The sequence below is a fragment of the Staurois parvus genome, unplaced genomic scaffold, assembly GCF_062004578.1.
Source record: "Staurois parvus isolate SC_StPar_1 unplaced genomic scaffold, SC_StPar_1.0 ptg000244l, whole genome shotgun sequence".
In the NCBI taxonomy this organism is placed as follows: Eukaryota; Metazoa; Chordata; class Amphibia; order Anura; family Ranidae; genus Staurois; species Staurois parvus.
The window spans coordinates 156,901-169,630 of NW_028318040.1; the positions used below are offsets into that span (position 1 = coordinate 156,901).

A 12,730-nucleotide genomic window follows, 5' to 3' on the forward strand; every position below is an offset into this window, starting at 1 on the left:
GCGTTAAATTTCCAACATGATTTATTTTTATTGCTCTGATAAGGCTTTTTGGCAAAAATACGTCGGGCAGAATGTTTAAAGAAATTGTTTTCTATTAAGAGTCGGCTCTGAGGCCAAACATCTCTCCTACCCAACAACAATTTGGAGACAACAGGCTTTAAAGAGCTAAGCATCAAGGGAGTTTCCTGCCAATTTCACAATTGTACAAAATACTTTTAAAAGCCCTTACTATAATTGTCTCCCAAAATGCACTTTACGTTAGTGTGAAACTTCACAGCTGACATTTAACTCCTTCACAACCGTTTATATTTGAAATGTTTCCCCCTGAATTTAAGTACTTCTAATTATCTTTGCACATTGATTTGCTTCTGGTATACAATTATACACTCCAGATCTGTAAGGCAGACTATATTCTATACATGGATAAATTGTTGCAAAATATGAACAGATTCAAATCCATAATGCAGCAGTGTATGTTATGTACAATCAAACCTTGGTAGAGCTGTGTTAAAGGCCATAGAAGATTGCTCTGAGTTCCCTTACTGCCAACAGAAAGTTCTCCTGAAAAACAATGAAAAGTTTTGCAAGGAAAACTTTTCCTCTCTGTAGGTTCACCACAAGATCACAAACCACCATCGTTCAGCCACTAGTACCACCAGATACCACAGGGAGTGTAGAAGTGGAAAACCCAGATACGCCTGCACTTGTGGATGGACTCAATGACATTAGGACCACATAATGAAATTCTTGGATATGCATGCCTTCCTGCCCTCAAAAGCCTGGGGGAGTCCAAATATACTGAATAGAGAAAAACAAACAGAGGGTGCTCCGGCCTAGTGCATTACCATAAAAATATGTTTATTGAATGATTAAAGTAGGTATTATACTCCCAAATTTTGTCAATAAAATCAAAAGCACATCGTAAAGGAACAGCTCTGTCCAATTCACACTACGTGTCTGTAATGAGAACTCTGGACATCCAAAAGGCTGACATGTTTTGAGGACTAGCCTCTTCCTCAAAGGACTCTGAGAAAGAGGATAGTCCTTGAAACACGTCAGCCTTTTGGATGTCCAGAGTTCTCATTACAGACAGATACGTAGTGCCAATTGGACAGAGCTGTTCCTTCACGATGTGCCTTTGATTTTATTGACAATTTATGAGTATAATACCTACTTTTAACATTCAATAAACATATTTTTAAGGTAATGCACTAGGTAGATACCACAGGGAGCCTAGCCAAAAAGGCTTTATGTTCCAGAAGACTTTTGGTGGTGATGGCAGTGGGTGAAATATTTAGTAATTTTAATTTGTTCAGGTGGCACAGCAAAGGTTGAACTGGTAGTACACAGTTGGGAAAAGGCAAAGCCTAACTGCAGCAACATTAAACTTAATCAAAATTTAATCTCCCATTCCCACACTGATAAAGAATCTATGGCTGTTTTTTTGAAAGGGAATGGCTAACTTGCAATAATACTTGCCCTATTTAATGATCCCATTATAGCCTTCATTCCAGTCCTCTGCTCTTTAAAGCTGCAATACAGGCTCCATACAGTCCTACTAACAGCTCTGTTCTTTACTGATGATGTGACCACTAATCCTGCATTGATTACAGTGTAAGGGTGATGATATTCATGAGAGGGACAGCAACAAGACTAGTCAGAGACTGACATGAAGAGCAGCCTCAGTGGACCAGTCACCACAATCTTAACTAGGGGGGAAGGAAATTGTGGTATTGTGGAGTAGGATGAGTATTATTTGTGTGCTAGCCCTAAATGAGTTTTCATATCATTATTTGTTCTATTGCATTCTTTGTTGAGTTTGCTGGGCTGGCCAGTCCTGGACAATCTAGCAATATTTTGGAATCTATGCCAAATCTACTCTGCAATCATTTGGCGAACTTTTCAAATCACTCACCTGCCTCACAGGCATCCACAACTTTGAGGGTCTTAGATAGCTCTTTTGATCTTGGTATGTTGATACCACATCCTGGGTGTTTTGAGGTTTAAATTAGACAGATTCCACCTGCATACTCCCAAAGGAGATTCCTATCATTGGGACTTAATCTGAAATTTAATGGATTTGAAATGGTGGTAGATGTGTGTGTACTTTTTCATATGACATATCTGCATTTTTGTTTATTTAGATAATGAAAATGAATACAAATCAATGTAGTGTGTCATTTGTGCAAGTATATCACCTTTTTCTATAGGCACTATTTGAATCACAATTTAACGTTTGAATGTTCAAATATCTTAAAAACTCCATTTCCATAGGGTACGCTTTCTTTATTAAATAACTGTATAGTGTTAAAAGTGTTATGAAATCATTGTACTATGCAAAATGTATTTAATAAGGTTGGAATGTTTCTTTTTGGTAGTATTACAAGTGAACACTGACTGGTATTGACCAGAGCTTTTGTCCACTCTAGGTACAGTGGCACTGCAGAGCACGGATGGTGGCAGGTGCTAATTTTTACATAGTGGGGAGGGATCCTGCTGGAATGCCACACCCAGAAAATGGAAAGGATCTGTATGAACCTACTCATGGAGCCAAAGTCCTTACCATGGCTCCCGGACTGATCTCGCTTGAAATTGTTCCATTCCGCGTGGCTGCTTATAACAAAAAGAAGAAGTGCATGGAATATTTTGATTCTGCACAGTAAGTATCTTTTTTCCCCTTTTAGTGTGTTTGGTTCCTTTTTTTTGTAAACATGCCTGCATGTGTACACAGTATCATTCAGAATGAGCGCATTAATGTGAAATCCAAATAACAAATCTGTAGAACTTGCTTGGTTCTATGAAGTCAGCCACCAGTCTGTCACTAAATCTTCCAAGAAATCATACCAAAAAATCCATGTCGCTAACAGACCAGACTGTTCTAAAAGGTGAATAGGGTCCTGTCCACTACTATACAGGTGGCTACGGGGGGGTTGTCATCAAGCTGCATTCACTAAAAAGTGTCTTTTGTGTACATTTAAGCCTGTACAGCTACTGACAGAGATAACACTGGAGTTCTGCTTTAAGGATAGAAAGAGGTGTGCTAGCGCTCTACAATTGCCAATAGTGTATGTTTGTTCATTTTCATTTCTTTGTTCCATAACATAAATACATTTTGGGCCACACCCTGTGCTATTCCTGTTACTCTACCATCTTGATTGCCATTTGGTTTTTCCATTAGGGCAAGTTTGTCAGGATTTAGGTAAAAGGATAGTAAGCTAATGCAGTATGCAGCCTCGATATCCAGTGTTTCTGTTGTATACTATAATTGAAGCTGCAGAAGACATTCCAGAAATGTTGTGTGGTGACAGATATATTATGGAAAGGAATGAGGTAACAACATAACTGATCTGGCTCTTATTTTCTTTAATCTAAAAAAGCCTTTGCACAATCATCCAGCAAAATAGCCTTTCATGTGGGAGAGCCTATTTCCAGTTCATGTGGTCAGACCACCATTACTGAGGTTTGGAATGGATTCCACGTTACTCCCATTGTTGTTTGACTTATGATATAGTCTTGTTTCTGGAATTTTTTCAGCGCCCACGTTGAACAGGTGCTTCTTTTTTAATATGTCTATGTGTGTGAACTACTGGGCTCCACAGAGGATTATAGAGATTTAGTTCTATTTATCTTCCCTTGCTAGTTGTTGACAATATGTGATTGAACTATGCTACCATTTTTTTTAATTTATATGGTTTAGTCATGAAGTGTGCTGACATTTATTATCCAAATTTAATAGGCTTCTTTGTATTTTTATGTTCGTCTGTTCTACTCTTTAGTTGAGTTTGATATTTAAGATCACAGTGAAATCTCCACCGCCATACATATACTGTAGATCATATCGTTTCTATGTTACAGTTAGCATACTTGCATTTTTAAAGCTGGATACACTATTCGTTATGTTATGGAAACTTAAATTCAAAATAGAATGATTGCTATATTTAGCAATTAATTTATTGATATATTAGAGCTTCCTAATGTGAATTTGTGAGAATCCAAGGTAAAAAAAAAATGCAAGGGTACGTCTGCACATTTTAAAGTTTTAAATTTTATTCCGGTTACCTTTCTCTCATTTAGAATACTGATTGCTGCCTACTTATTACAGTGTTTTATGTTGTAATAGCCAGACCCCTCAGCACGCATCTTTTACCTTGTTGAGAGCAGTGTTTACAGTTGTGCTCAAACGTTTGAATACCCTGGCAGAAATTTTGAAATTTTGGCATTGATATTGAAACTATGACTGATCATGCCATGTCTTTTTATTTAAAGGAGCAGTACAGCCAAAGCTCTTTTGGCTGTACTTCTACTGTAGCTCACAGGAGTACAGTTTGTTCTGCACTCCTGTGATACGTTTTCAGGTGATGTCACTCAGTCGGTCCAGGCTGGGGAAAGATTCTGACTTTAAAGTCAGGATCCACCCCCAGAGTCCGGGGCAGAACCTGGCTCAGCCTCTCAGCAATCCACCAGAGCCTGAGCCAATCGCTTCCTTCCCCTTCACAGCCCAGCCCTCCAGTGAGCGCAGGAGAGGGCAGAACAGACAGCAGTGACTGCTCAGAGTGGCTGTGAGAACTCAGCGGTCGCTGAGTTCTTACCCTTAGAGCCGTTGGGGGACAGATGCAGGGATCAGACCAATGCTGCATCCACCTAGGTAAGTATGATTTAAAAAAAAAAGCAATCCCACACTTTTTACAGTTAGTGATCATATGAAGCCATTTATTATCACACCAATATTTATTAATATATATATATTGCACTTGCATAAAAAGTGCCCAACTGGTGCAATACAGTAAAAAGGCTTTGTGTTTCCTTAAGATTTTGGGTTTCCTGGTCACTCACAAGATGGCGGCTCATAAACTTCTGGGTGTGTGGCTTGATTAAGAGGATGGATATGGATTGAGTTACATCGGGGACTGGAGGCTAGTTAAAGGGAAAAAGCACTATTTGACCTAATAACATAGGTCGTATACAGGAATTGAGAGTATACAGTGCCTTGAAAGAGTATTCATACCCCTTGAAATTTTCCACATTTTTCATGTTACAACCAAAAACATAAATATATTTTATTGGGATTTTATGTGAAACACAAAGTGGCACATAATTGTGAAGTGAAAGCAAAATGATAAATGGTTTTCAAAGTTTTTTATAAATAAATATCTGAAAAGTGTGGTGCGCATTTGTATTCAGCCCCCTTTACTCTGATACACCTAAGTAAAATCTAGTGGAACCAATTGCCTTCAAAAGTCACCTAATTAGTAAATAGAGTCCACCTGTGTGTAATTTAATTTAATCTCGGTATAAATACAACTGTTCTGTAAGAACATTAGTGAACAAACAGCATCATGAAGGCCAAGGACACACAAGACAGGTCAGGGATAAAGTTGTGGAAAAGTTTAAAGCAAGGTTAGGTTATAAAAAAAAAATCCCAAGCTTTGAACATCTCACAGAGCACTGTTCAATCCATCATCTGAAAATGGAAAGAGTATGGGACAACTGCAAACCTACCAAGACATGGCCGTCCACCTAAACTAACAGGCTGGGCAAGGAGAGCATTAATCAGAGAAGCAGCCAAGAGGCCCATGGTAACTCTGGAGGAGCTGCAGAGATCCACACCTCAGGTGGGAGAATCTGTCCACAGGACAACTATTATTCGTGCACTCCACAAATCTGGCCTTTATGGAAGAGTGGCAAGAAGAAAGCCATTGTTGAAAGAGAGCCATAAAAAGTACCGTTTGCTGTGTCCCATTGCTTCTCGCAAACTGCAAACATGTGGAAGAAGGTGCTCTGGCCAAATGAGACCAAAATTTTACTTTTTGTCCTAAAAGCAAAATGCTATGTGTGGCGGAAAACTAACACTGCACATCACCCTGAACACACCATAACCCCCGTGAAACATGGTGGTGGCAGCATATTGTGGGGATGCTTTTCTTCAGCAGGGACATGGAAGCTGGTCATAGTTGATGGGAAGATGGATGGAGCCAAATACAGGGCAATCTTAGAAGAGAACCTTCTAGAGACTGCAAAAGACTTGAATACAAATGCACCCCACACTTTTCAGATATTTATTTGTAAAAAATGTTGAAAACCATTTATCATTTTCCTTCCATTTCACAATTCTGTGCCACTTTGTGTTGGTCTATCACATAAAATCCCAATAAAATAAATTTAAGTTTTTTGTTGTAACATGACAAAATGTGGAAAATTTCAAGGGGTATGAATACTTTTTCAAGGCACTGTATATGTATGTCGATAGAGGATCTGCACATGTTTGGGTGATAATGAGCACAGATTGAAATGCAAGATCTGCACATTTGTATCCTTGAATAGGAGGATAACCACACACAAAAGAAGGACAATAATGATTTGATATAAGGACTTATGTATTTTTTTTATTTATTCTGGTATTTATCTGTGTATGGTACACAAAAGTGTCATTTATATATGCACTAAACTCTGATTTATGTTATATGTAGTGGTATATATGATTGCACTACACTTTATTTAGGTTTTAATTATGGTTGCATGTGAGAGCACATATAGTGACAACAGCAATATATGTTTTAGAGAACACAAATAGGCTGACATAATGTGGTAGCCAATAAGAAGTGGAAGATTCGGGGATCTCTTGATACCAAGCCAAGGTCAGGTAGACCCAAAAAGATTGCAGCCACAACTGCCAGAAGAATTGTTCAGGATACAAAGAAAAACCCACAGGTAATCTCAGGAGAAATACAGGCTGCTCTATAAAAAGACAGTGTGGTTGTTTCAGAGAGCACTATGGTTGAATTGCCTGAAAGAAGCCTTTACTGTGCAAATGCCAAAAAAAATCCAGATTGCAATGTACCCAACAACATCTTGACATGCCTCACAGCTTCTGGCAAACTGTAATCTAGAGTGAAAAGACCAAAATTGAGCTTTTATGGTCACAACCATAACCGCTATGTTTGTAGAGGGGTCAGCAAGGCCTATAAGCAACAAGCATACTATCCCCACTGTGAAGCATGGTGGTGGCTCACTGATGTTTTTGCGGTGTGTGAGCTCTAAAGGCACAGGGAATCTTGTGAAAAATGATGAGAAGATGAATGCAGCGTGCGTGTTATCAGAAAATACTGGTAGACAATTTACACAAATGATGTGCATTGGAGTTTCCAGCACAACAATGACCCTCCAGCGGATACAGCAGAAAAAGGTGAAGGTCCTGGAGTGGCCATCACAGTCTCTGACTTTAATATCATCAAGGCACTCTGGGGAGATCTCACAGGTATGGTTCATGCAGGACAATCAGAGTCTGCATGACTTGGAGGCATTTTGCCAGGAAGAATGGGCAGCTATACCACCTGCAAGAATTCAGGGCCTCATAGACAACTATTGCAAAAGACTGCACGCTATCATTAATGCTAAAGGGGGAAATACACAATATTAAGAACTGAGTGTATGTAGACTTTTGAACTGGGGTCATTTCATTTATTTGTTGCCATGTTTTGTTTTATGATTTTGCCATTCTGCTATGACCTACAGCTGAATATGAATCCCATAAGAAATGTGTTTTGCCTACTCACTCATGCACAGCTGTGTCATTTATTCACAGAAATTTGTGAGTGAACTACAAGTCCCATCCACTACCACACCAGGTGGAATTGTAGCTTTAGTAGACCATACGCGTGCTGATGAGCACTCTCTCATAGTCCATTCACACTGCCTACAGCTCTGTAAGTGAAAGCCCCTACAGAGGTGTGGGCTGCAGAGTGCAGGAGCCTGACATTGCACTTGCAATCCACTGGCTATGGGTGTCATGCGCTGCAGGCTCCTGTGAAAAAATAAAGACATTTACTTTTTTTTTTTCCCCTCACAGAGGAGAGCTTAACCTTTAATAAGAAAAGTCATAAAACAGGCCTCCCTTTTTTTTTGTTCAAGATCAGTATTATCCATATATACATGATCATACTACCTGTCTGAAACGTTTCCCTACTCATTTTTTTTCTTCTTTTCCAGTGCTGAAGACTTTGATTTTATTTCTGGAACTCGAATGCGTAAACTAGCTCGTGAGGGACAGAATCCACCAGATGGTTTCATGGCACCAACAGCCTGGGCTGTGCTGAAAGACTATTACAGATCTTTAGAAAAGGCATAAAGGGCTCTAATACTTGTGCTTTCTTAGACTCTTAAAGGACCATGATAATGCTTCTTGTTCTTGCCAATTAAAGTGTTTCTGAAGACCAGCATTTGTACAACTTTACTCTGCGCTTGGCTCTTAGAATAACTCCTTTGTGAGCTACTTTCAAGCATTATGTTTTTAATCAGACTACTTCATTTCTATCTTTTTTTCTCCATTCTCTCTAACTTTGGGTCACTGGTGCCTAGTATGTTAACATATGGATGTTCCATTCTTACCAATCACAGTAATACAAATGACTACCAATAAACAAAAAAGGTGTTTCTCCATACCTCCTTTACATAGTTTTCAGTTAAAATACAACATTTTGTTTTTTCATAAAGCTGCACAAGTCAAACTTTGCTTATGCCACATATGTATACAATGTGTGAACTAATGTTATACATATGTAAAGCATATCACCATTTATAATATATAAGGGGTTGATATGATCACTTCTATGTAACTTGTATGCATAATCTCACGTCTGTCCTTCTCATCCTGTATTATTTAGTGGCTCATGTAATGGTCATATCCCCATCTTTTTAGCCTTTGTAATGAGCCATTACTATCTTAGTATTCCTTTTCATGCCTCCCTATTTGTTTGGCAATGAAACTAAAACTTACAATTTGCTCATTGCTGCAAACATAATTAATACATGTCTTCATTATAAAAAGAGCAAAGAAAAGTGCTAATTACCTTTTTTCTAAGTATGATATGTGTAGGAATACATGTTCTACAGCATTACAGAGCTGCTAATAAATTTGTGTATAATGTATGTATGTTACACCTCTTATACATTGCTTGAAATATTTGCTGTTTTAGCAATCAATAACAATGTGCTCTTATTTAATTAGAATAATCTCAGGCTGATGACAGCCAAGTGATGATGCTTGCATTGTTCAGAACTGGAATGTTAATAGGAATTCAAGGAAAGTAAACATCGCTTTAAAAGAAATGAAAATCTAACAATACAATCTACATTGCTTCTTTTTATGTATGAATAATTAACCTGAATCCCTTCACTGCATGCTTATGACTGTAGCTCAGCTAATCAAGTTTGTTTGGTCATGATGTGATGTTAGCAATTGTCCTCCCCCCCCCCCCCCATCCTTGCCTGATAGATATATATATATATATATATATATATATATATATATATATATATATATATATACACACACAATTAGGTGCATATATATTTAGACACAGGCACAATTTTATATTTTTTCAGGTATTTACTAAAACATATTCAAGCTATAGTTATATAATGGATATGGGCTGAAAGTGCACACTCTCAGGTTTAATTTGAGGGTATGTACATCCAAATTGGAGGAAGGGTTTAGGAGTTACAGCTCTTAAGAGTAGCCATCCCCCCTTCCTTTTTCAAGGGACCAAAAGTAATTGGACAATTGAATCAAAAGCTGTTTCATGGCCAAGTGTTGGCTACTCCTTCATTATTTCTTCATCTGTTAAGCAGGTAAAAGGTCTGGAGTTGATTCTAAGTGTGGTTTGTGCATTTGGAATCTATTGCTGTGAAACTACATCATACGTTCAAAGGAGCTGTCCATGCAAGTGAAACAGACCATTGTAAGGCTTGAAAAATGAAACAAATCCATCAGAGAGATAGCAGCAACATTAGGAGTGGCCAAATCAACAGTTTGGTACATTCTGAGGAAAGAGGAACGCACTGGTGAGCTCAACAACATAAAAACGCATGGACATCCACGGAAGACAACAGTGATGGATGATCATAGGATCCTCTCTATGGTAAAGAAAAACCCATTCACAACATCCAGACAAGTGAAGGACACTCCAGGAGGTGGGCATATCATTGTCAAAGTCTACAATCAAGAGAAGACTTCATGTGAGCAAATACAGAGGGTTCACCACAAGGTGCAAACCATTCATAAGCCTGAAGAATAGAAGAGCCAGATTTGACTTTGCCAAAAAACATCTAAAAAAGCCAGACCAGTTCTGGAAAAGAATTCTTTGGACGGATGAAACTAAGATTAATCTGTACCAGACTGACAGGAAGAAAAAGTGTGGAGAAGGCTTGGAACAGCTCATGATCCAAAGCACACAACGTCTTCTGTAAAACATGGTGGAGGCAGTGTGATGACATAGGCATGCATGGCTTTCAGTGGCATTGGGTCATTGTTGTTTATTGATGATGTGACAGAGGCAGCCGGATGAATTCTGCAGTGTTTAGAGATATACTGTCAGCCCAGATTTAACCAAATGCTGCGAAGTTGATTGGATGACGCTTCACAGTACAGATGGACAATGATCCAAAACACACTGCAAAAGCAACCCAAGAGCATTTGCAGGAAAAGTGGAATATTCTGCAATGGCCAAGTCAATAACCTGATCTCAACCCAATTGAGCATGCATTTCACTTGCTGAAGGCAAAACTAAAGGCAGAAAGACCCACAAACAAAGAACAACTGAAGACAGCTGCAGTTAGAGCCTGGCAAAGCATTAAAAAGGAGGAACCCCGGTCTTTGGTAATGTCCATGGGTTCCGGACTTCAGGCAGTCATTGCCAGTAAAGGATTCTCAACAAGTTATTACAAATGAACATTTTATTTAGGGTTATATTCATTTATCCAGTTACATTTGGTCCCCTAAAAAAGGGGGGATGGCTACACTTTAAGAGCTGTAATTCCTAAACCCTTCCTCCAATTTGGATGTACACACCCTCAAATTAAACCTGAGAGTGTGCACTTTCAGCCCATATCCATTATATAACTTGAATGTGTTTTGGTAAATACCTGAAAAAATCTAAAATTGCACCTATGTCCAAATATATATGGACCTAAATGTATATGTGTGTATAATATACACATTCCATTCCAAAGTGTCAGGAGATGTTGGAGGCAAAAATAAAGAATGTCTGTAGCTTCAGGCTTCTCCCTACAGTATTTGCAGAACACACTCCTATGCAGAAATTGCAAGGGATGTATATTCAGAACATTTCTCCAGATGAACAGGGTAATGTTTACAGATAGTATTATTGTAATGTGACCTTTATGCAAAGTTGGTTTCAAAGATATTCAGTTCTGAATAATTTAATAGCACTTTTATTTTGTCATTTGGGTTTACTGATTACATAAAATCAGCAGCCTGCACATTTCTCTTTAATATGAAGGTTGCTAGCATGCCTTGTAATAGTTTTCTATCAGGCCTATATCTTGATTTTTCTCTCTAATTTGATACATAATTAACAGTACTATTTTGCTTTAGAAGTTTTTTTTGTTTGATTTTAACAAGCAGATCAGGTTTTATAATCCTTAAATGCTATATTTCTAATTTGCATCAATTTTGACTAAGTGTAAACACTTGACAGGGGCGTAAACTGTTACTGTATCTTGTTAGATTCTTTTAAAAGAGACTAATACAATCTTCAGAGTGTACTTGAAAGACACTTATTACTTCTAGAGTCCCCTCTTTTCTCCAAGCCTTTCCATTGTAGATATAAAATTCAGCTCCCTGTCTGTTTCCTTTGTGGCCCACCTAGTGCCCGCACAGCAAATTGTAAAATCTTCTCACTCCTGCGCCTCATTCTTGGTGCATATGCATTCTAAACCCAATTCACTTGTTTGTCCCAATTACATGATTAGTGGTCAGGGTTCACTGATGCCAAGGACAAGGTGTACAAGGTTAGAGGATTTTGAAGAGTTGCTTTGTAGCACTAGGCTAGCCATATAGCAAAGAGGACTAAGGAGCTTCATGTAAAGCAAGTGTTATTAAAATGCTGGCGTAGAGGACTCTAAAAGTTGAAATGTGCTTACTCTTTAATATTAATAATAAAAATTGCATATTTTTAAAGAACATGACCATTTAAAGTAAATGTTTAATATGATGCCCAACCCAGTGTCCTATGGCAGAATGATAGTGATCCAATATTCATACTTTTTTGGAATTATTGAAGGCTTTTGTTTATATAAATGAGCTCTGAGAGCTAAATTGTAAACAGTCCCTCAGTTGAGTGATTGGTTAGTAGACTATGAACACCTGCCGTTCTGATAACTGGAGAGGTGTCTGAGGTTTGCGACAGCTTTCTAACTTTTTATTTTACTGAAAAGTATGACTTTTATCTACTTGACTTATGTTAATCTTTTACAGTTCTGCTTTCATAATGTCTTTTCTTTTTTACTTTTTTACTCTTCTTCAATAATCATGTTTTTTTTGTCTAAATCTCTTTATTTTAATGCTTTATTTGTGTGCATTTCATTTTAGTTTAACAGACTTCAGCCTCATGGCCCATTTCTGTATTGTTTTAATGAACTAGTGTATTTGCTTTCTGAAGTAATATTAAATGTTTATTTACTCAAGTGTGATGTGTGTTAATTGTTTCAGTGTTATTTACAGAAGTAACGTGCTTGTTATCAGAGAACTGAAAGCATGGTAAAGTGGCTCTGTCATCAACATGCTATCTCAGACATGTCTCACAAAGTAGTAAACCTGTGAAGATGGAAATATGAAAGCTGCCATTTCCAGGGCTCTCTCCCAAATTCTGGCTTTGCCCCCAAATGATTTGTTGATTTAAAACATGCAGGATAGGGAAAAAAATCTTTCAGA

At 38.0% G+C, this 12,730-nt stretch overlaps 1 protein-coding gene across 3 annotated transcripts in view; it reads left to right on the top strand.

The window, feature by feature from the left end:
• PAPSS1 (3'-phosphoadenosine 5'-phosphosulfate synthase 1) overlaps positions 1-12,483 on the top strand; it is a 152,900-nt gene extending 140,417 nt beyond the window's left edge. For all 3 annotated transcript variants that reach the window (XM_089680495.1, XM_089680497.1, XM_089680496.1), the window contains 2 exons: positions 2,430-2,659; positions 7,987-12,483. In XM_089680495.1, the coding sequence (XP_089536621.1) occupies positions 2,430-2,659; positions 7,987-8,125 (369 nt within the window). In that variant the 3' untranslated portion in view covers positions 8,126-12,483. The remainder of the gene's footprint in view (positions 1-2,429; positions 2,660-7,986) is intronic.
• Positions 12,484-12,730: the final 247 nt, after the last annotated feature.